Source organism: Budorcas taxicolor, chromosome 7, assembly GCF_023091745.1.
Source record: "Budorcas taxicolor isolate Tak-1 chromosome 7, Takin1.1, whole genome shotgun sequence".
Taxonomy (NCBI): Eukaryota; Metazoa; Chordata; class Mammalia; order Artiodactyla; family Bovidae; genus Budorcas; species Budorcas taxicolor.
Window position 1 is genome coordinate 81,594,801 of NC_068916.1, and position 25,144 is coordinate 81,619,944.

Here is a 25,144-nt window from a genome sequence, read left to right on the forward strand (position 1 = left end):
TATGTAAAATTAGGTTAGCCTCAGGGAGTTTTACTTAGTCACTTGAAAAATGCATATGATATTTGTATAATTCATAGATTTTTGCAGAGAATTTAATAATTTTCTGAAAAGCATTATGAGATTCTTAAGAGTACAAAAACTATGCCAATTTCTAAAAAGAGCTTAATAATTTTTCATTAAAATGAATAATTGAAGAACCTAAACAGACCCATTAGTTTCATTCTATACTCTAAATTCAGCAGTATCAGGCTCCTCCTTCCACCCTTCCCCACACATAATACATCCTGGGAATGCTCTCTTTTTATTGGATGAATGTATTAGTCACAAGGCATAAAAAGTACTGCCTTTGCTTGCTTTGCATTTATGAATTAACAGATGTGCCTGGTTTGAAGAAACAGATTCATTTCTTGATGGGAAGAAAAATTTTGTTTAGTTTTTCACTTATTTTTTTATGTACGGGATTTTCACTAACTTTGGACCAGATACTTGCCAGGAAGAATGTAAGGTGAGTAACAGCACATCTTTAAATATAATGCATCTGTGAACTTCAGTGCAAGTGTGAAATTAGATGATTCTGTAATTTTTTATGTTGTTGCACAGCTTCGTTTGTTAACAATTCAAAATAGATATACTAGATTAGATCATTTGATACTTACTAAAATCATTGAACTAGAGTTTATAGATGAGATAAAAATATAGTCTTTATTATAAGAGGGAGGAGTTATTTATTTGTTCAAAGTATCCAAAAAACATTTGTATTACATATCAAAATATATGAGAAAATGACTCAAATCAGTGTTCATATTTCTTTTATACTCATAAGTACTGTTAATTTCAGTTTTATCTTGCTGTTGTTATGTGAGAAAAGAGTAAGCAAAATTTTAAAAACTAAGAAATATATAACCTGTCCTCTAAAGAATAGATGTTAAATCATTTTACCTGGTAGGAGATGGTCATTGTATGGAGTACACACTGCTTAAAACTAACAAGCAAAATATCGGTTTCTATTTCCTCTGTCCTTTTGGCTTCTCTCTATACCATATAAGGGAATATATAGAGATTTCTCTATAAAGAAGAATATTCAAAATCTGAATAGCAATTAACTTATGTCATGTGTCCCAATTACTCATTATGTGCAATCACAGCGAATCTGTCAGGGGTTAGTGTGAACGCAAAGAAAAGTGTCAAGCAGGATCATCTGCCAAAACTTGTGTTGAGGAATTCTTAAGTCATCAGCTAATAAAAACAATAAGGACAGGCATTTTTTAACATCTGTTTTCTCATGTTTCAAATCAATTAGTTGTTTCCTTCAGGTTCACTTTCAAGTAATGTAAGCGACCTATACTCCTTAGGTGGTTAAAGCTTAGTAATATTGCCTCACCTGGCTTATATAGAAGTGACTGATTTGTGTATTACACTGATAAAATGTGCAATAGAAACTATAAAAATCCCAGTTCGGTTTTTGAAGCAGTATTAATGGTTTTAAATAATTTTAGCCTCAGAATAGACCTTAGAAATCACACAAATCAATCATCATTTGTATCTAATAATATGGCATATTAACTCATTGTGATAGAAACAACAGTTGCTGTTTTGTGAATGTTCTTTCAAATCATAAATCTGGATTTTAAAATATTTTTCACCTCTATGGGTAATTCAAGGTCCTTAAGTCTCTAAGAAGGATAATTGTATTTTAAGCCTGAAACATGTTTCCGATGCTTAGAGAAAGAAGGGGTCATCCCTCTTCCTTTACTTATTTGTTCCTCAAATTGGGTTTATACCTAAAAAAGAAAATCTCTTCCCTTTCACACAGCATTTCCTGTGATCTCCCTTTCCCCACTTCCCTTTTGAAGTTTGTTCATTAAGGTTTTAGCTCATTTGTGTATGTAACACATAGGTTTTTAATACTTGATATTTTTATATGGGCACAATGCTAAGTGCTTGTTATGCAGTGGTGGCAAAACAGGTAAAGTCTCTTCCCTCATGAACCTGTAAGTCTAGAGCAGAGGTGCTCATTAATCAAATGCACAGTGTTATTACAGATAAACTGTGAAATGTTCTTTGAAAGAAAAGTATGGTAAAATGTGAACACATATAATAGGGGGATATTCAAAAGCAGAGACATTACTTTGCCGACTAAGGTCCGTCTAGTCAAGGCTATGGTTTTTCCTGTGGTCATGGATGGATGTGAGAGTTGGACTGTGAAGAAGGCTGAGCGCCGAAGAACTGATGCTTTTGAAGTGTGGTGTTGGAGAAGACTCTTGAGAGTCCCTTGGACTGCAAGGAGATCCAACCAGTCCATTCTGAAGGAGATCAACCCTGGGATTTCTTTGGAAGGAATGATGCTAAAGCTGAGGCTCCAGTACTTTGGCCACCTCATGCGAAGAGTTGACTCATTGGAAAAGACTCTGATGCTGAGAGGGATCGGGGGCAGGAGGAGAAGGGGACGACAGAGGATGAGATGGCTGGATGGCATCACTGACTCGATGGACGTGAGTCTGAGTGAACTCCGGGAGTTGGTGATGGACAGGGAGGTCTGGCGTGCTGCGATTCATGGGGTCGCAAAGAGTTGGACATGACTGAGCGACTGAACTGAACTGAACTGAACTAGTCTGAAAAATTAGGGACAGCATTTCTGAGGGAGCAATATTGGAGCTGTGATCTGGAGGATATGTAGGATGTGATGAGGAGGTAGGGGGAAGCACAGGCTGGAGAACATTCCAGATAGAGGGAAAAGCAGGTACTAAAACTCTTAAGAGGGAAGAAGGGAACATGAAGCATTCAGGGAATTGAACTAAAGAATGCTAGTTAGTGTAGCTGCAGCAAGAGGGGGCGGGGGAAAATAATGAACACAACGACTAAGGCCAAGACCCTTCAGGGCCTTGTCGGCCTTTGTAGGAACATGGTCTTTAATCCTGAGCAGAACATGAAGCAGCTGCTTCACCTTCACCTCCATGAAGGCGTGCTTGGGAGACTCTGAATGGAACACCTGGTAAATCAAAAATATGGCACCAGCCACTGCAGGCCTAGGGCTCTTGGTTACTTTTCATATATTGCAGAGATCCCTTTTACTGGAAAGTTTCTGAATATTATAGTGCTAATGTAGGTTTACTTTTTTTTTAAATTAAAAATCAATGTTTCTTAGTATGTTCACACAGATAATCCTTTAGTTCTACTTTAGTTCAAAGATCATGTAGTGATGTGAAAATGCATGTGTAGAGTATTTTGTCTTTGGTTGAGATTATGGCTTCGCTTAAAACCTCATTAGTTGAGTGGGCAAGGCCAATTCAAATTAGAGTTTATCTGAAAAAAGAAGTACACCAGCATTACTGTATGTCCATAGATTCACTGAAATGAAAATAAGCCTGTGTTGTGTGCTAAAAGCTTTTCATTAATGAACACATGGATTGGTTATGACTTGACAATTACTAAAGCTGGATGGTGGGAACAGGAACTAAGGGAGGGTGAGGGAACTTATATTTTTCTGTTTAAATCTGTGTATGTTTGCAATATTCCATGGTAAAAAGATGTATATCTTTTAACATAGCAATTTCACTTCTAAGAATTTATCTTAAGGGACTTCTCAGGGGTATGAACAAATAATCCAAGGTAATGTTCAATACTATTAATTGGAAACAACTTAAATACTTAATAGGGATTTAGTTAAATATATTAATGCATTCATATGATATTAAACCAGATGAAATTTAAAATTATGTCATAAAATATGTATACTTTTAAGTAAAAAATTATAGGCTTTAAGATAGTATGTTTATAAAAATTTGTTTTTAAATAATATAAAAAATAAGTTACATTTGCATATAAGGTGTATGTGCATGTATGTAGAGTAAAATGCTGGAAGGACATACTATTATAATTTATATCTTCATAATTTTCAGAAATACTTTTTTGGAAATAGAGTCTTTTTTTTTAATAAAAAGGGTTGAATATTTCTGCTTCAATATGCTAACAGTACAACATGGTATAAAATTTCACTGTAAAACATTTTATTATGTTTTATAATTTAGTTATTTAATTTATTCTTGGTTATTATTTATTTTGGTTAAACCTTAGTTTACCAACCTTAGCATACTGCCTTAGCATACAAACCTTAGCATACTGCTTGTCTAGCATACTATTCTTGGAGTAGACTGTTTATCAATGAATAAAGATGAAGATTGATATTTTAAAGTTTTTTTCTTCTTTAAAATTTCCAGTCTTTTCCTTATTTCCTTTGAAGAACATATATACTATTACTTTTTAATCAGAAATTCACTATTCAAGAGTGAACAGTTTTACAGGCTGTGATTCTCCTCCTCTTCTCTGAGATGTAGTAAACCAAAATGTCCTTAAAATTTCATATAAAATCTAAAATGTACATATTTATTTATTTATTTTTTTTCTAGTTTCATCTCTCGAACATCTCCAAATAAAGAAGTGGTTGTAAACAGTGGTAAGACTTGTAACTACCCTTATGGTTCCCTCCGGGGCTGAGGAAGGGTTCTGTCTATGATGGGCTTCTCTGAACACTGGTACTTGCACCTGGAGTCTCTGATGTGAGAAATCGCTTAAATATTGTATTCTAAATTATGAGCCAAAAGTCTCAAGCCTGGTACATTTTACAGTGCTTAGCATATTATTGTCACTCAATTACATTAATAAACCAGTGACATTTTGCCTTTGTACTCATGTCATTTTATTTGACAGATCGACAGAATAGTGGAGATATGAAGCCAGTGCAGAATTTCACAGTGATACCAATCACACAGGTATGGACATTTTAGGAAACTAGACTAAATTATTAAAAAAAAAAGTAAACACATTTCAATCAAGTCAGAGCCACTGTGAAAATATAAGTAATAATTCTGTTAATAACTAACATTCTTGGTTGAACTTTGGGTGGGGAAATGGTATGGTAATCTTACAGTTGAAAAAACACCAAAGTTTTCCTTGTTGTCATATATAATATTTTCATTACAGTATTCAGTTTTACTTTTGTTGCCTTCCAGACAGGATCACTATAACTTGGGTTGCTGCTGCCTGTTTAATTTCTCTCTTATCTTTAACCTGGAGTTATTGGTATGGGATAGTTGATCTAGATAAGTGATCACCTCTTTCAGATAGAGATTGCTTTTGTGACCTCCAGAATGATAAACCAAAGTGCATTGTCTTGGGCTTCCTAGAAATCTGCAAAGGTTTCATAAGATGTAGAACAAGGTTAGAATATCTTGCTAGATTATGTATATTAAATGACCTGGAACTGCATTCTCCAGGACAGTAGACACTAGCCACTATTTAAATTTAAATTCAATTTAGGTAATATTAAGTAAAATTAAAAATTAAGCCCCTCAGTTGCACTGGCTGCATATCCAGTACATAATAGCCAATAATACAGAATGTCCTGTTGGATATTAATGGTCTGGAGGATTATGTTGTATTTCTAGAAACCTCTTGTTTTCTTTAACATATTAATTTATTTAAAGTTCTGAATTATTTGGGTTCTTATTATTTTAGAGATGATTACTGCCATTAGTGAATTTTTTTGAAATATTAGTAGACATTTTTTTTGGTGGTTTTAGGTTTACAGAAAAAAAAAATGAACAAAAGTAGAGGATTAGAGAAGGCAATGGCACCCCACTCCAGTACTCTTGCCTGGAAAATCCCATGGAAGGAGGAGCCTGGTGTGCTGCCATCTATGGGGTTGCACAGAGTCGGACACGACTGAAGCGACTTAGCAGCAGCAGCAGAGGATATTCCCATATACTTCCTCAATCTACAACCCATACCATTTCTAATTTTCCCTATATTTAGAATCTTTAAAATAGATTTGATCTAACACTTATATAAAAGACTAAATTAATTAAATCTAACACTAATTTAATCTTTTAAATCACTGTTAAAAGTTTTACGTTTGTTAAAACTGATAATTTTACCTAAAATTGATAGGTTATATTAGCGTTCATTCTTTGTATTGTATACTGTATGAATTTTAACATTAAAAAATTATACATTGTAATTTGTGGAACTGGGTTCATGTACCTTCAGGTATACCTATATTTTTAAGCTTGTTAGGTCTACCCATCTCCAATAGCATGGGCTGTGGAGCTAGCAGAGTAACAGGCTTTGAATCGGCTCTTTTGCTTCCAAGAAGCCTTCTGTACTATGGAAACAAATTCATATCTTAAATTTAATTTATTGGGTTCATTAGGCTCTCAACTACAATCTGAGCAGACGTTTAGAAAAAGAACCTCGGAATGCGTTCAGCCATCATAGCCCAGTTAATGTCTCCATGGATGGAATTCTCTGCATTCTGTTTTGGGCCAAAAGAATAACAATTAAATTTAAGAATCAGACCTGGCTGGACCTTACAGATGAAGCTATTGGCCAGAAGGCAACAGTGGATGCTGGCAACTCAAAGTGCAGTGAAGAAAGTGCCATGTAAGTTGACTGCTTTGCTGGAGCAAGTCCTTAGGGCAAGTGTAGCCTATTAACTGAGTGGTCCAGTTTTCTGTCATTTCAGAAAGTAGAATTAGGCTCCTTTGTACATGACTGTGACATACATTTCTGAGTAAATGTCTAAAATGAAAGAATAGGTTAGAAATCAGTTGTTTTAGTTTCTTATTTTTTCCCCAGTTATTTTCTTCTGAACACACTAGCTCACTGTTATATTGTACTTTGTGGAAGATCAGAATTTTGAAAATGAAGCTTCCCAAACTCATTCTGAAACAGTGGATGGATTCTAGGCTCTGTGTCAGCTCCAAATGTAAAGTGTCAAAGTACTTTTGTCCTAGCAGGGAGGAAATTCCATATCACTGAACAGAGTCATACATATTCTAGTGGGTGAAGCAGAGAAAGCTGACTCTATCTAGCCAGGGCAGGTATTTGATTCTAGGAAGTGTTCTGAAGTTGTAGAACATCGCCTGTTTGCAAATATGCAAGGGGCCAAATTTCAGAGAATTCTTTAGAACATTAAAAAATGATTAGAATAATTATTTTTCACTTGAGATAAGCATATCCCTTTTGAAGAGGAAATTAGTTTCCACTGCCTTTCTTTGCTTTTCAGTCATCCAAGCAAGTATTTTTTTGCTTGTATTTGTTTTGGTCCAGAGGGAGGAAGTCTGGCATATCCCACTTGCTTTCTATACAACTCCTTGCTTTCAACATTTGTTGGTATAGCAGAGGCTTTTGGAAGATTCTCTGCATTTGTTCTGGCCTGGTTTAGATGGGCAGAATGCTTCGTATAAAACCATAACATGCTGTGTGTGTGCGCGTGTATGTGTGTTTGTTTCTCTGTATTTTCCTTATATAATTTCATAGAAATACTTTTTTATTTCTGAACTTGTCATTTAAAAATTCTTGATGATGGGTAAAATGGATTATATTCATGTACACTTACAAGTTACATTGCAAGTTTTAATAAGTATATTGCTATTCAGAATGACTCTCTTTATCAGAGAGCTAGGGAGTTATAAGCAAAACGAGAGTCCACCCAGATTCTTTTATTCTGTTACAGCACAACTATCAAAGAGACTTCAGCATTGCTGAGAGCTCAGGACTTTTTCCTCAGGCTCTAATTGATTCCTTACAGGGCCCTTTATTTGTGGTCAGCGGCAGGGAGGGAGACTGACTCCCTGAGGATCATCTTGCCTGTCCATGGCTGACTGGCCCTCCTTGATTCCATTTATCCTAACCCCAGGGGGTTTGTGGGGAAGAAAAGGGCACCACAGATTTTTGCCGGACTTCGGAAACTTTAATTATCACTGAGAACCTAGAGACAGAAAGAATGAAAACTTAGCTTCTAGGTCCAGTTTTGCCAATGAGCTCTGTGACTTTACAAATAGGAGCCACTGTAGGGTGAGATGGCGATGATGGCATCTGGTAATAGCAACTAACAAGGCTTGAGCACTTGGCCTTGGCCAGGCACCTCATGAGGACTTCACAGTCATGTCATCTGTTATCCCTTGTAATGCTCTTGTGATTAAGTCTCTGAGTCACAGGTACAGTTATCACCTGTGTTTCAAGTGAGAAAATCAAAACTCGTGAGGTTAGGAAACTTGCTAAGATCATACAGCTTGTATGGTAATAGAGCTGGAGTCTAAAACATCTTTAACAACACCATTTTCCTTCCTCTCTTGGCCCTATCTAATAGGAGTGTGAAAATCAAATGAGGAAATGTACATGTGAGAACTTTGTCAAGTGCTTCTCAAAGTTCTAATATTATTTTTCCAAGATACTAATGATAACTAGAGTAAAGTAGTGTCTAGTTACCTGGTAGAGAGACCAAGGGAACATTTGGTTTTTGCAATACACAAATTAATGATATTTTTTCTTTGTCACTGCCCAAGAATTCTAGTGGGTGAGTCCCAAGTGTGCATCACCCACCTTTTGGGGTCCTCAGGGGAGTGTGCAGGCATGCTGGAGAGCCCACCAAAGGGCATAAGTGGGAGGCTTCCCAGGATGTGAGGCGTTCAAGGACCAGCTGCTGACACTGTCCTTGACTCCTGTGAATTACACAGATTAGTGAGATGCCTTTCTCATGCTGACAAGGAAATCTTATATTCAAGAATCAGAAAGGGAGTTGCAGAAAGAACAAACCCAAGCAAAGACATAACCATGTAAGGTCAAAAGCACAGATTAAAAAAAGATGACCACATTTTAGTGCTTGGAAATAACATGTTCAGGGAAAGGCAAATTGTTGGCAGACAGATTTGCTACGGAAGTCTTTTTAAATAGTGAAAGCCTTACAAATAGAGCATGATCCCAGCATCTGTGTGTATTTTGAATTTAGGCAATTATAGTCTCAAGAATTCAGAATCTGCTTTAAACATGGGGAGAGGAGGGTGCTTGGAAAAGTAAAAGAAGCTCTTTTTTGAGTGAGTCCCTAGGTTGTATTTCCCCTTTATGGTGCATCTTATGGTGCACGGCTTGACACATGAAGGAATCTCATTGAATGATTGCTGAATTTGCATCGTTGAAACCAGGCCTCCTGTTGTTTACTCTGCCGCAGAGCATGTTAACAGCTTTCACTGAAACAGGGCTGCTGGAGAAAGGTCTTGGGGCATCAGAAGCGTGGAGGCTGTTGAGCTGCTCCTCCAGAGATCTGAGTGGACACTACATGGCTCTGCTTTGAGCTTTATTTAGTTCACTAACTGGAGAGAGAGTTTGTGCATAACTAAGCTATTCGGACAGAATGTGGTCCACTGGAGAAGGGAATGGCAAACCACTTCAGTATTCCTGCCTTGAGAACCCCATGAACAGTATGAAAAGGCAAAATGATAGGATACTGAAAGAGGAACTCCCCAGGTCAGTAGGTGTCCAATATGCTACTGGAAATCAGTGGAGAAATGACTCCAGAAAGAATGAAGGGATGGAGCCAAAGCAAAAACAATACCCAGCTGTGGATGTGACTGGTGACAGAACAAAGTCCGATGCTGTAAAGAGCAATATTGTATAGGAACCTGGAATGTCAGGTCCATGAATCAAGGCAAATTGAAAGTGGTCAAACAAGAGATGGCAAGAGTGAACGTCGACATTCTAGGAATCAGCGAACTAAAATGGACTGGAATGGGTGAATTTAACTCAGATGACCATTATATCTACTACTGCGGGCAGGAATCCCTCAGAAGAAATGGAGTAGCCATCATGGTCAACAGAAGAGTCCAAAATGCAGTAGTTGGATGTAATCTCAAAAAAGATAGAATGATCTCTGTTCGTCTCCAAGGCAAACCATTCAATATCACCGTAATCCAAGTCTATGCCCCAACCAGTAACGCTGAAGAAGCTGAAGTTGAATGGTTCTATGAAGACCTACAAGACCTTGTAGAACTAACACCCAAAAAAGATGTCCTTTTCATTCTAGGGGACTAGAATGCAAAAGTAGGAAGTCAAGAAACACCTGAAGTAACAGGCAAATTTGGCCTTGGAATGCTGAATGAAGCAGGGCAAAGACTAATAGAGTTTTGCCAAGAAAATGCACTGGTCATAGCAAACACCCTCTTCCAACAACACAAGAGAAGACTCTACACATGGACATCACCAGATGGTCAACACCGAAATCAGATTGATTATATTCATTGCAGCCAAAGATGGAGAAGCTCTATACAGTCAGCAAAAACAAGACCGGGAGCTGACTGTGGCTCAGATCATGAACTCCTTATTGCTAAATTCAGACTTAAATTGAAGAAAGTAGGGAAAACCACTAGATCATTCAGGTGTGACCTAAATCAAATCCCTTATGACTATACAGTGGAAGTGAGAAACAGATTTAAGGGCCTAGATCTGATAGATAGAGTGCCTGATGAACTATGGACGGAGGTTCATGACATTGTACAGGAGACAGGGATCAAGACCATCCCCATGGAAAAGAAATGCAAAAAAGCAAAATGGCTGTCTGGGGAAGCCTTACAAATAGCTGTGTAAAGAAGAGAAGCGAAAAGCAAAGGAGAAAAGGAAAGATATAAGCATCTGAATGCAGAGTTCCAAAGAATAGCAAGAAGAGATAAGAAAGCCTTCTTCAGTGATCAATGCAAAGAAATAGAGGAAAACAACAGAATCAGAAAGACTAGAGATCTCTTCAAGAAAATTAGAGATACCAAGGGAACATTTCATGCAAAGATGGGCTCGATAAAGGACAGAAATGGTCTGGACCTAACAGAAGCAGAAGATATTAAGAAGAAGTGGCAAGAATACACAGAAGAACTGTACAAAAAAGATCTTCACGACCCGGATAATCACGATGGTGTGATCACTCATCTAGAGCCAGACATCCTGGAATGTGAAGTCAAGTGGGCCTTAGAAAGCCTCCCTACGAACAAAGCTAGTGGAGGTGATGGATTCCAGTAGAGCTATTTCAAATCCTGAAAGGTGATGCTGTGAAAGTGCTGCACTCAATATGCCAGCAAATTTGGAAAACTCAGCATTGGCCACAGAACTGGGAAAGGTCAGTTTTCATTCCAATCCCAAAGAAAGGCAATGCCAAAGAATGCCCAAACTACTGCACAATTGCACTCATCTCACACACTAGCAAAGTAATGCTCAAAATTCTCCAAGCCAGGCTTCAACAATACGTGAATTGTGAACTTCTGATGTTCAAGCTGGTTTTAGAAAAGGCAGAGGAACCAGAGATCAAATTGCCAAAATTCGCTGGATCATGGAAAAATCAAGAGAGTTCCAGAAAAACATCTATTTGTGCTTTATTGCCTATGCCAAAGCCTTTGACTGTGTGGATCACAATAAACTGTGGAAAATTCTGAGAGATGGGAATACCAGACCACCTGACCTGCCTCTTGAGAAATCTGTATGCAGGTCAGGAAGCAACAGTTAGAACTGGACATGGAACAACAGACTGGTTCCAAATAGGAAAAGGAGTACGTCAAGGCTGTATATTGTCCCCCTGCTTATTTAACTTCTATGCAGAGTACATCATGAGAAACGCTGGGCTGGAAGAAACACAAGCTGGAATCAAGATTGCCGGGAGAAATATCAATAACCTCCAATATGCAGATGACACCACCCTTATGGCGGAAAGTGAAGAGGAACTAAAAAGCCTCTTGATGAAATTGAAAGAGGAGAGTGAAAAAGTTGGCTTAAAGCTTAACATTCAGAAAACGAAGATCATGGCATCTGGTCCCATCACTTCATGGGAAATAGATGGGGAAACAGTGGAAACAGTGTCAGACTTTATTTTTGGGGGCTCCAAAATCACTGCAGATGGTGACTGCAGCCATGAAATTAAAAGACGCTTACTCCTTGGAAGAAAAGTTATGATCAACCTAGATAGCATATTCAAAAGCAGTGACATTACTTAGCTGACTAAGGTCTGTCTAGTCAAGGCTATGGATTTCCCAGTGGTCATGTATGGATGTGAGAGTTGTACTGTGAAGAAGGCTGAGTGCCGAAGAATTGATGCTTTTGAAGTGTGGTGTTGGAGAAGACTCTTGAGAGTCCCTTGGACTGCAAGGAGATCCAAACAGTCCATTCTGAAGGAGATCAACCCTGGGATTTCTTTGGGAGGAATGATGCTAAAGCTGAAACTCCAGTACTCTGGCCACCTCATGCGATGAGTTGACTCATTGGAAAAGTCTCTGATGTTGGGAGGGATTGGGGGCAGGAGGAGAAGGGGACGACAGAGGATGAGATGGCTGGATGGCATCACTGACTCGATGGACGTGAGTCTGAATGAACTCCGGGAGTTGGTGATGGACAGGGAGGCCCGGCGTGCTGTGATTCATGGGATTGCAAAGAGTCAGACACGACTGAGCGACTGAACTCAACTTAAGCTATTCTGATTCCTTGGAGGAACTAGAGAAATTTCTGTTAGAGTCAGTGACCAGTCAAATTTATAAAGTACAGTCTAAGAAATGTATTTCATTTCTTTGAAGTGTTTTCATTAATTTGTAACAGATTATCAGAATACTGTTGGAGAAAAATTCTCTTGAAAACTTGCTTTAGTGAGCAAATTAACTGGTAAAGTGTACATTAGTGCTTCTATGGTATCTAAGCTCATGATGTTACGAATTAGAGATATTTCTTTTAGCGACCTTTTTAATATGGTTTATTTTATAAATACTTCTTCCCTTTCTCCATAAGTAGTAGGAAGATAAACTTGAGCTCAGTTACTGACATTTCTGTGTCTTGGTGAGTGTGACTGAATTAATTAGATTATATTTGTGTGAGTTTTCTCAAACTTGTAATTGGATATTTTATAAACATCGACTTTGATTTTTTAGAATGTATATTGAGGTGTTGTAACTTCTCGACGTTATAACGTCACATATCAGCATCATCCTTCATATATCTAAATTTCTCACATTTTCCCATTTCAATTGTGTTTAGCTTTTCATCATCTTTATTCTTTAACCTGATTGAAATTTAAATGAAATACACTAAACTGCACATATTTCAGTATACAGTTTGGTCTGTTTTGACATATGCTTATATCTGTGAAACCATCATCACAATCAAGATAGCAGACATTTTCATCACACTCAGAAGTTTCCTTGTGCCCCTCTGTAATCCATCCCTGTGTATTCCCAGCTTGCCAGATAACTGCTGTTCCGCCTCCTATCGTTATAGATTAGTTTGCAGTTTCTAGAATCTTGCATATTAATAGCTATCATAGAACAGTGTATGCTCTTTTTTTCAGTCTGGCTTCCTTCACTTAGTGTAACGATTTTGATATTCTTCTATGTCGTTGCATCTGTCAAAGGTATGTTTCTTCCTGTTGCTAAGTAGTAAGTACTCCTTTGTATGGATATACCACAGTTTATCTATCCATCTACCTCTTGATGGAAGTTTGTTTTTTCCTCCAGTTTTTAGGTAACTTTCCAAATAAAGTTGCTGTGAACATTCATGTACAAGTCTTTGTAGGAACATATATTTTCATTTTTCTTAGGTGAATATCTAGGAGTGGAATGGCTGGATCATATATCATGTGTATGTTTAGCTCATCAAGAAACTGCCAAACTGTTTTTTTAAAGTAGTTATAGCATTTGCTTTCCTACCAGCATTGTATGAGCCTTCCAGCTACTTCACATCCTTCCTAACCTTAGGTATGGTCAGTGTCAGACTATAGAGAAAATATTATTATGTTTCTGTATGGTTAGCAATTTATGAACACATTTTGCTGAGATTTGGGTTAAAAGATACATCTTGTTAAGAGATGTACCTCCTCAGAGGAATGTGATTACATGTCAAGAAGTAATGAAGCTAGTGCCACTGAGATATTCCAGGGCTTGTAAACCCAGAGGCTTCTTATAATCTCCTTGGAGACATTTATTTACATCTATGGGTATTAGACATGCAGCCATTTGTTTCCTTTATAAAGAGCTGTTTGCTCCCATTCAAAGACTAGGTTGTATTTCCCCTTTATGGTGCATCTTTTGGTGCACGACTTGGCACATGAAGGAATCTCACTGAATGATTGCTGAATTTGCATTGTTGAAACCAGGCCTCCTGTAGTTTACTCTGCTGCAGAGCACGTTGACAGCTTTCCCAAGGAAAATTTCTGTCGCTGAGGAAGTAAATGTTTCTCTCATTCTCTCAGGAGATGAAGAAGAAAGCCCTCCAATATGAGCTTCCAGATTCATAATTTTAGTATTCCTCACCTACGTTATAAATCCCTGTATGTGCAGGACGACATCTGGTTCTCAGAAGGGGGAAGAACTGGGCTAAAAGGGGAATCAATATGGTTATTGCTCTGAGTTAGTAATAATCTACTTCTGCTCCAGGAAATCTTGTGTTAACTTTTAGAAAAATGTGATTAAATATAGATAGTAAAAGCTTAAGAGTGGGCTTAAAAAAAGAAAGTTTTAGCCATACTGATTACTGTACCATGGCATCTTACTGTTTTATTTTGCATTTTCTGGATGACTAATGATATTGACATCTTTTCATGTACTTATTGGTTGTTTGTATGTCTTTGTGAAGTACATCTTTTGAACATTTTAAAGTTGGATTGTCTCCTTATTGAGTTGTTAGTGCTATTTGCTGTATTTAAGATACAAGTTTTTTTCTTTGTATATATGTTGCGAATATTTTCTCCCATTCTATGACTTGCCTTTTTCATTTTCTTAACATTATCTTTTGAAGAGCAAAAGTTTCAAAAATTTAATATAAATTTATCAGTTTTTCATATTTTTTTCAAGGAACTTTCTAACCCCAAGATTGCAAAAATGTTTTCTTATGTTTCTTCTATGTTTTATAGTTTTAGTTGTTACATTTAGACTTGTGATCCATTTGGGGGCAATTTTTTTAGTACAGTGTGGAGTAAGGGTTATTCTTATCTTGATAGACTGTATTTCTGTTTTCTTAGGTTGTCTCTGAAGTTTGGTGATGCTGAAAATCCCAGAGGTCTTGATATAAGGTGGGTATGGATGCCACTTTGGAATATCATAGGCTCAAAACTCCAGATTAGCTCCATATAATTTATCCATTCCACATGTATGTATCAAGGGCCTGCTGTAATAAGCATTGTGACACACGAAATGCCACATTTACCTACTTTCACTGAAGGGTCAGTGCTGTTACAATGGGATCCTATAGTAATACTTCTTTAGTTTCTGTAATACCAGAGCATCTGTATTTTTTCCTTCTTCCTTTAGTGACCTAGAAAATAGACAAATCTGAGACTGTAATACCTCTTTCCTCTGAGCAAAGAATAAAATATGTTTAGAGCTCCAGAGCTGAGGCTCTAGTTTCAAGTTATTTTCTACATAGCTTCTTACAGCTGAGTCACACTTACCACTTAACAGTAACTAAAAATCCTCTGTTAGCTGAATTCCCCAGCAGACCATCAACATAGATGTCCATTTTTCTGTGTTTATGTATGGAATAATATGTCTGCTAACGGTGGCTTAGCAAGCAGTTAGGAACGACTTCAGGAGTGGGGAGCAATTTGAAGGCATTTAAATTTTTTTCTTATAAAATTATGTTTCCTTTCCTACCGGACCAGCCTTATGGTGGAGACAAACACCTGTGTCTTTAACATTGCTTGAAAAACCAACAGGTGTGCTAGGGCAATCTTTTGCAAAGCTGTGTTCTATGGAGCACTTTTGCTCTGTGTAAATGTTTATAAAATTCCAAGAAAGGGGGTCCTATGGTTCAACGTGTTTGAGAAATACTGCACACCATGTCCTCTTGGAGATTCACAGTAGAAATTTGTATATTGAAGTCTCTGTGAAGATATGCTCTTAAGAAAAGTGCTGTACCTGGGGACTTTGATTAACCACTCATTTCCTGGCTTTTTTTTTTTTTTTTGGTCGATGGTTTTTCTTCACTTAGTTGTGATTTTGGTGTCATTGTGAGAGATGAGCTTAGGTTCTTCTATTCCACCGTCTTTTCTCTAATGCTTTAAAATTACCATTTTTTTTCCCTTATGATAAAGCTATGTGGCTACTTTCCTCTAGGTAAAAAAAAGTGTTATTGATATTTATATGTGTTTGGCCACCTTGTGAGATTCTATTTTCCTTGTAAGGTTTCTCTGAAAGATGATGGCATGTATGTTCTAAATTATGACCAATGAAACACTAGTATCCCATGATATGCAAGCAGATATTGAGAAAAGAGCTTTCTAAATTTAAACATAGGAAATGCTAGGTTAGAGGCAAAAAGAAAGAAAGAAAGGAGGATTAGAGACAAGATGCATGTCTTGAAGGATTTTTTTGAGCAGTTTCATTGGTGCATCACTGCTCCCACCTCACTGAGGCTGTGTCAGAACAGTCTCAGGCCATTATCTGAAACAGGGCTGCAGACAATGTGGCAGGCTCTACTGCAGCCCTAGCTCAAGAGAAGTCACTTCCGGGGATTCCAGAGGCAGCTTGCCCTTTCTGGGAATGGCTCCTGTGGCCTGCTCTGAAATGTCTGACTCCACAGTCCCCATCTGAGATGTCCACCACCTTCTGGCCTTCAGTGTTCTTGGTGGGATTATTGCAGTGGACAGGGGTGGCCAGGCTCAACTGCATCCCCTCAGAAACCTTTTTGTATCCGAGTCAGGAGCCCAGGGTGAGCTGCAGGTGTCCTAGATAACATCGAATGTTTTACAGCACCAGGCCCACACAGGACACTCGCCAAGCATGCCTTTCAACTTAGACAAGTCCAGCCTATTTTACAAATGAGGAAAGCTAGACCCAGAGAGGTTGTTGAACAGCCTTTATCATTACCACTGATAAGAACTGTATTTGTGAGAACTCTTTTGGCTGCATAAAGCCAAAAGGTAACTGATCGATGAATAGGATTGAAAATGTTAGCTTTAGATGCTTAACTGACCTCGCCAGGGCAGCATCTTTCTCCATCTCTTGGCTCTGCTGTCCTTGTGTCAGCTTCATTCTCAGGCTGGGAAGACAGTGGCCAGCTGGCAGTTATTTACTTAAGCAACATGGAAGAGCTCTGTTGCCTAATGCTATAGCATAGCCATAGCAGAAGCACCAGGACTGCATCTTCTCAACCCTGCCTGGGGTGTATGCCCTCTAAACCAATCACAATGACTAAATGGCTGCAATACACTGATTGGCAGGGCCAGATAGACTTCACTGAGAGGGGAGAGGGTCAGCCCTAATACACCAAGTTGCTGTTCCCAGAGGGAGCAGGAACGTAGCGGGAACATAAACTACAGGCGGGCAAAGTCAGAATAAAGCCCACGCTTTTACCCTGAGTTATGCTGATCTCGGCTGCTTACTTTTTAAAAATTTAAATATTGTTGATTCATAATGTTGTGTTAGTTTCAGGTGTGTAGCAAAATGAATAATCACATTAACATTTTGATCTCTTTCTAGAATTTTTTTCTATGCAGTCACACATTTTTTTTAATGAAAAAAGTGATCATGACATATGCATATTGCACCTTTTTTTATTGCTAGAGAATATTCCATTCCAAAATGGCTAAGAGTAAGAGCTCTTGTCTCAGATTGGATTCTAAGCTCAGCTCCAATGCTTACTTGTTAGTCATTTAACCTCTTTGTGTCTTAGATTTCTCACCTGTGAAATGAGGATATTTTCTATCTCATGGTGTTGCAGTGAAGATTAAATAAAATACACATAAAGAACTTAGAAAGATGCTTGACACATAGTAAGAGCTACTACTTTTATTTTTGACCATTATTTATTTAGTTAATTCTGTATTATTGTCCACTCAATTTTCAGATTTTTTGCAATAATAAAATTATTTTAATTTAAAAAAAGAAAAAAAAACACAAAGAATTCTGTATTTCCTCTTTTGTAGGAATTTGTCTTCCTTACTTTTAGGGGCTTCTCTGTTAATTGGCCCATGAAGAGCTCTAGTTCCGAACTAGAAAGTAAAGCCTCTCTCTGAGTCAGTTCTACTTCCTGACAAAAGAGGGCGCAATTGTACCGTTCGTAGACAATGCCCTGCGTCAGCAAATGTAAAAGTGCTTTCGGGGTAATACTGTTTTATAATCGTTTTCAGATTCGCCCTTACCAGTTACAAGTTGTCTATCCAGAGATGGTATAGTTTGCACCGAGTCGAGGTTATTTTTAATAACTCAATTCAAGCAACTTTTAATGCAACTGGCATTTACGCTCCGTCAAGTTACTCCTACCATTGCCAGCGCGTCAGCAGCCTGCAGGCGTACGGTGCCCACTTGTTGCCCAGCGACACCAGTGACATGTCAAGCCTGTGGGAGGTCACTTTTGTTGATTTCCAGGTAACAAACTAAAACCTGTGCTCAGTGGCCCTGTGTGTTTGGTGCCAAAGAAACTCAGTGTTTGTTTGAAAACAGACGTTTAAGGAAAAGAGAGTAGATATCTTTAAAATAATATTGGTATGAGTTATCTTCTTAATCTTCTAAGGTATGAAATAGAAAAGGATCAAGTATTTCCTCTTCCTGCACGGTGATCCCCCCATGCCCTCATCCCAAGAACTTGCTTTTACATTCAGGTTTTTCCAGTCCCTAGTAATTATCAGTGAGGAATGCCAGCAATCTAAGCCAGAGTGAAGCTGTGGCATGAAGCCTGGTGACTGACACTTCCTGGAGTGAGAGGCCCTTTTGGGGAGAGGAACTGTCGGACAATTATTTTATTTCCTTCAGGGAGAGGAGTAGTGATCTTATCAGGGCAGATAAGAAGTACATCTGCAGTGTGAATGACAGGTTTGGCATTTGGCATAGGAATGGAACTGTCAGCCAGGGAGTCAAACATATCCCAAAGATCCTCTTGACAATATCTGGGGAAAGTCATGGAGACACAAGAGGTTCCTTTTCACCACCAGAATCTCAGGCTGAGGGACATCTGTCAACTTCATCCTGTTTACATGTTAAAACAGCTTAACTTGTTCTTCTAACTCACTAAAATAGGCAGGGTTTTACATGTCCCTTTTCTGGGTACTTCTTGATTTTTTCCATATATAAATGTATATTTATTCCCCTTGCCCCTAGCTTGGAGAAGTGTGGTGTGGTTGTTTGGGGTAGGGAAAGAGTTCCCATTTCGGGATTCGAAAGACATGGTTTTGAATTAAAGTCTCAGTCACTTGGGCTGAGCTACTCCACTCTCTTGATTTCTGACCTGTCTTTATGGATGTAAAGAATTCATGGCCTAAAAAAAAAAAAAAAAAAAAGGAATTCATGGCCTAATATATGCGGCAACACCCAGGACCATATTAGGCATGGATTAGCATGGATTAACAGTGGCAATGTTGTAATTATATTACATACTTTGTCTTAAAAAGTTACCATAATGCTGCAAGATAGCTGGTATTATCCCTGTTTTACAAATGAGATGACTGAAACTCTGGTAATTACATAACTGTTCAAAGTGGTATAATTGGTAAATGCAAGGAGTCGGACACGACTGAGCGACTGAACTGAATTGAACTGAGAGGCAGCAGCAGCATAGGCAGATTTTGAATTGTGGGCTGTCTAGCTCCAAAGATACTTTGTAATACATATAATGTATATATCTGTTTGTATAATACTTATAAAGTATATATTATATCTATTTCTTTTTCCTGCCCTTTCAAAAAAGAAGCAGGCAGAAAGGGCAATGAAGAGGTAATCATGAAAAAAGGACTAACTCACACATCTTTCCTAATTAAAATAGAATTAACTGATTTATACTTCCACCTTGGTCCAGAAATGACTTAAAATGACTATAGAATACTTCAAGAAAAATAATTTTGAAAAAGAGTCAAACCACTTCACATCAATTAAGGATGATTATTATATATATATAAAAAATCTCCCAAACTGAAAATAACAGCTATTGGCAAGGAGGTAGAAAAATTAGAACCCTTTGTACCTTGCTGCTGGAAATGTAAGATGGTGCAGCCACCACGGGAAACAGTGTGCTAGATCCTCAAAAAATTAAACGTGAAATTACAATGAGATCCAGCAGTTCCACTTCTGGGTGTACACCTAAAAGGACTGAAAGCAGGCACTTGAACAGATGTTTGTCCACTCTGTATTCATAGCAACAGTATTGACCATAGCTAAAAAATGAACATAATCCAATGCCTGTCAATGGATGAATGAAAAACAAAATCTAGCATATACATACAACAGACTGTTATTTAGCCTTCCCTTTAAAAGGAAGGAAATTCATGCAACAACATGAGTGAACCTTGAGGTTACTATGCTGAGTGAGATAAACCAGACATAAAAGGACAAATGTTTGTATGATTCTATTTATGAGGTGCTAGAGTAGTCAATGGCACCCCACTCCAGTACTCTTGCCTGAAGAATCCCATGGACGGAGGAGCCTGGTGGGCTGCAGTCCATGAGGTCGCTAAGAGTTGGACACAACTGAGTGACTTTACTTTCACTTTTCACTTTCATGCATTGGAGAAGGAAATGGCAATCCATTCCAGTGTTCTTGCCTGGAGAATCCCAGGGACAGTGGAACCTGGTAGGAGGCCGTTTATGGGGTCGCACAGAGTCAGACACGACTGAAGCGACTTAGCAGCAGCAGCAGCAGAGTAGTCGATGGCACCCCACTCCAGTACTCTTGCCTGAAGAATCCCATGGACGGAGGAGCCTGGTGGGGTGCAGTCCATGGGGTTGCGAAAAGTCGGACATGACTGAGCGACTTCCCTTTCACTTTTCACTTTCATGCATTAGAGAAGGAAATGGCAACCCAGTCCAGTGTTCTTGCCTGGAGAATCCCAGAGACGGGGGAGTCTGGTGGGCTGCCGTCTATGGGGTCGCACAGAGTCGGACACGACTTAAGCGACTTAGCAGCAGCAGCAGCAGAGTAATCACATTTGAAGATAGAAAGTAGAATGGCAGTGACTAGGGGCTAGGGGGAGAGGGGACTGGAGAGTTAGTGTTTAGTGGGTACAGATGGGTTTTTGCAAAGATGGATGGTGGTGACGGTTGCACATGATGTGAATGTACTTGATGCCAGTGAACTCTGTACCTAAAACTGGTTTAAAATGGTAGATTTCACATATATTTTCCAATAAAAATGTAAAACAAAAAATGAGAACAACAAGGGACTAAGAAGAATAAGAGAAGAATAGATTAGTTAAATCACCAGTAAAGCTGGTACACAAAAGCATACAACCATCTGTCTGCCAGGGCTGGAAGCGGCACAGTGATTTGGCTTGGAAGCTTTTGAGCAGCTAGCATAAGAAAGCATCACCCCTCTCATGTTCATGGGATCCACAAGGCTAATGAAAGTGTGCAGTGACGAGCACATCCATCCTTGGTGTGTGTGATGTGTGCCGACATCTTCAACAGCAGCCTCATAGTGGACAGAGCACTGGGCGTCGAGGTGGACCTTGTAAAACACCCTTCGTGTGGGCAGATGCAGAATTCAAGCCCAGGCCAGGGAAGAGGCGGTGGTGGCGGGGGTTCAGGTGCGTATGCAAAAGGCTGCATTCCACATACGCAGCTTTGCTGCCCTGGCTTATTCTAGGAATATAGTGAAGTCACATTCATGGTGAACTCAGATGCCTCAGGCAGGCCACCTAGGGACTGTGGCAAAGTGTAGCCGGCATTACAAGCCATATATTTTATTCAACCCCAGGTGATTTTTGCTTTGTAGGAATGCAAGCCCAATATTGCCAGATCTTCTGACTTTTGGATTAAAGATAAAAATCTAGATTCCTGCGGGAGGCCTTTAGGATGTTAGGAGCAAACAGAACTTATCTGTGGACTAGATACAGAGGATCTGCAACCTGTAGTCCAGAAAATGGATAGACAGCATATCCTTCAGGTATCCTCCACAGATACTGTTCTCAATCAAGTCTTAAGAATTAAGTGGCAGTCCATGTGAGGACATTCTCTCCGGCTGGAGCTGTAGCATCACCTGGAGAAGGGATAGGCTACCCACTCCAGTATCCTCGGGCTTTCTTGGTGGCTCAGATGGTAAAGAATCTTCCTGCAATGTGGCAGACCTAGGTTCAATCCCTGGGTTGGGAAGATCCCCTGGAGGAGGGCACGGCAACCCACTGCAGTATTCTTGCCTGGAGAATCCCCAGGGACAGAGGAGCCTGGCGGGCCGCAGTCCATGGGGTCGCAGACACGACTGAGTCACTAAGCACAGCATGGTAGCATCCCATGAGGCCATCCTTTGTCATTGAGTAGCTTGACTCTTCAGGCTTGCGCCTGAGGAGGTCACTTTGCCTCTTCACAGAGTGGGCAGGCCAAGTATCCCAAAAGCTGGCCCAAGAGTCTCCTTCAGGAGTTGTTTTGGCTCAGTCTAAGCACAGATGTTAATAGTTGGCTGAGCAATAGTTCTATGGTATGATAGGGGGGCTACAGTCATTTTAACATGGAAAATGCTAAGGAGCCCACTTAAGACATAAAAATGTATCCTCAATAAAGCATTCGTGGATAATTCAATTTTCTGATATACTCTTTTAAAACCAAACAGGTGACTGAATGAGGTGATGCTGTTGGTGATTATATTCTAAAAGCCAGCTGAGTATGGAAGCTGCCTTCCACAAACGATTATTCTTTTTTAAAGTCTTACTCTGTAGACTCTATAGCTCCTGTTTCTTTCATTGTGATGGTACTTAGATACTGGGGCCAGTTGTTGACTTGAACCTCTCTTGTGTGTGGATGCATGCTAAGTCACCTCAGTTGTGTCAGACTCTGTAAGACCCTATGGACAGTAGCCTGCCAGACTCCTTTGTCCATGGGATTCTCTAGGCAAGAATACTGGAAAGGGTTGCCATGCCCTCCTCCAGAGGATCTTTCTGACCCAGAGATTGAACCTTTGTCTCTTATATAAATCTCCTGCATTGACAGGGGGATTCTTTAACACTAGTGCCACCTGGGAAGTCCTGAACCTCTCCTAGTTCTAATTAATTAAATCACCTCATTTGTATATATGAGAAAGCTTTTCATTGTATTTTCTGGGCAGATTGCAAAAGGGTATATAGCTCTTCCAAAAATAGTACCAAGATTGCATGGTACGACTGATGGAGAGTTAGTGATGGGAGGAAGAAGAGACACAATATACCAGGAGTTCCGGAGTTGTAAACCAAGAAGTGACTGAAGCCAGACTGCCTGGTTTGAATTACAGTGTCACTGAACTTAATACTGTGTGACTCCGGACAAGCTGCTTAACTTTTCTGTGCCTGTTTCCTCATCCATAAATTAGGGTAAAATGGTAACTTATTCATAGGCTCTTGTAAGTTTTAAATGAGGCAGTGTTTGTCAAGTAAAATAAGTATCTTCAATGAGTGTTAGCTTTTGTTATCTATAGTTTACCTCATTAGGAATCATGATGTTGGCCCCTAAAAGACTCTTCCTATCTACTTACTGTCAGCAGAATCAAAGGCAGAGGAACTGAGAATTAATATTCTTTGTGAAATTTATATTAACACTTGTAAAATTTTGAGTAGACTTTTTGAATTTTAGAGACACCAGACATTTCGGTTTTAGATGAACTAAGGATCAGATGGAGAAGGCACTGGCAACCCACTCCAGTACTGTTGCCTGGAGAATCCCATGGGTGGAGGAGCCTGGTAGGCTGCAGTCCGTGGGGTCGCTAAGAGTCGGACACAACTGAGCAACCTCATTTTCATTTTTTACTTTCATGCATTGGAAAAGGAAATGGCAACCCACTCCAGTATTCTTGCCTGGAGAATCCCAGGGACGGGGGAGCCTGGTGGGCTGCCGTCTATGGGGTCGCACAGAGTTGGACACGACTGAAGCGACTTAGCAGCAGCAGCAAGGATCAGATTAAAAGAGAATTTATTTCAGGGCCTCGAATTTCACTGGCCTCTTAATTATGACAACCATATATCCCAGGATTTCTGGGTCAGCCTCGATTTAAAATTAAGTTTTACTAGCATTTTTTAGATAATGAGATTAGATTATTCAGCAAGTATGGCCTGATATTTAAATTTAAGTAATTGGGGTCTAGAACCCCTTGCCAAGCTCTTAAGCAGATCTTCTAGGAAAAAGAGTACGCCACTTTAGCTCTTTTCTGTCTCCTGACAGATCCAAGGCTTTCCCATCAAGGGGGGACAGTTTGCCAAGGCCCGAGATTGCACCTCTTCCTTCTCGCCAGCCATTCTGATCGGCCTGGCGATGTCCCTGCTGCTGCTGTTGGTGCTGGCCTACGCCCTGCACATGCTCATCTACCTGCGCTATCTGGACCGGCACTATGATCTCATCGCCTCCCCGGCCCACTTCCCCCAGCCGACAGCTCAAGACTCGGCAGAAGAGAAGGAGCTGCTGAGGAGCCAGGGAGCTGAATGCTATGAACTGAGAAGCCAACAGATCTGCAAAATTTATGTTTAACAGCACAGCTCCCTTTCCCTCAGAATGTCTGCAGTAGGCTCCGAAAGGAGTTGTTCGTGTTCTGTGCTGTTTGCTTTGTGATACAAGGTCTTCACCAAAAGTCTTGGTTTTTATAAAAAGGAAATACATGCAAAAAGTACATTTTGGAGCATCCACTGTCTTTCTTAGATAGACTTGGAGCAATGAAAAAGGCATCTTAATCTCACAGAGATAAATATGATTGCTGCTCCAAGGTGCTTTGACAGTAAAAGAACATTTCAAATTAGGGACACCTCCCCCTCCCAAAATGGAGAAGGAAATGGCAACCTACTCCAGTATTCTTGCCTGGGAAATCCTGAGGACAGAGGAAAACTGGTGGGCTATAATCCATGGGGTAGCAAGAGTCAGACATGACTTAGTGACTAAACCACCACCACCCCCGCCATAAAAGAGAATGATGCAATATAGAGAAGAGAAAACACACTTGGTCTTCCTTGCCTGTGCCAGTTTGGATGTGATAAATATATAAATGATAAATATAAGGTTATCTGGAAATTCAGAATTTAACATATTTTTAAACATAGTTTGCATTTTTCAGAAGTTATGTCCCAATTTTGTTTTAAAAAGTAGTCTTTTTTTTTTTTCTCTTTCACAGAACTGTTTAGAGAAGACTCCTGTCAATATGGTGGAATACTTTATTCAAGGGCATCCTTGACATTTTCTCTGCTCTTCAGAGGCAGCCCAGTTCAGTCTCTGAAGGAGCAATAATAATCTTGGCAGTATCTTACCTTTCTTGTTTAATTCTGGTGCCAAGGCTTGCCTCATTTGTCTGATTTAGACTTCCATTAGCTCTCCTAGGTACCGCTTGAAATAAACAACTAAGCTAAGTGAAACCAATGTGCTCGCTATGCAAACACAGCTCCAAGCCCCCTTCCCATGAGAAAGTTTCTCCTAAACTCTTT

The 25,144-nt window shown here is 39.3% G+C and overlaps 1 protein-coding gene across 1 annotated transcript; it reads left to right on the forward strand.

Moving 5' to 3' along the window:
- Positions 1-410: 410 nt before the first annotated feature.
- On the forward strand, positions 411-24,203 carry LOC128051692 (V-type proton ATPase subunit S1-like protein). Its single transcript, XM_052644333.1, has 7 exons — positions 411-505; positions 4,407-4,453; positions 4,708-4,769; positions 6,209-6,438; positions 14,813-14,863; positions 17,921-18,158; positions 23,901-24,203. The coding sequence occupies exons 1-7, from the start codon at positions 411-413 to the stop codon at positions 24,201-24,203; spliced, it is 1,026 nt and encodes a 341-aa protein (XP_052500293.1).
- The last annotated feature ends 941 nt before the right edge of the window (positions 24,204-25,144 follow it).

Coding starts and splice junctions, on each gene's coding strand:
- LOC128051692 (XM_052644333.1), top strand. CDS start 411: ATGGGAAGAAAAATTTTGTTTAGTTTTTCACTTATTTTTTTATGTACG. Junction 4,454..4,707: donor AGAAGTGGTTGTAAACAGTG/GTAAGACTTGTA, acceptor TTTATTTGACAG/ATCGACAGAATAGTGGAGAT. Junction 6,439..14,812: donor TGCAGTGAAGAAAGTGCCAT/GTAAGTTGACTG, acceptor CTGTTTTCTTAG/GTTGTCTCTGAAGTTTGGTG.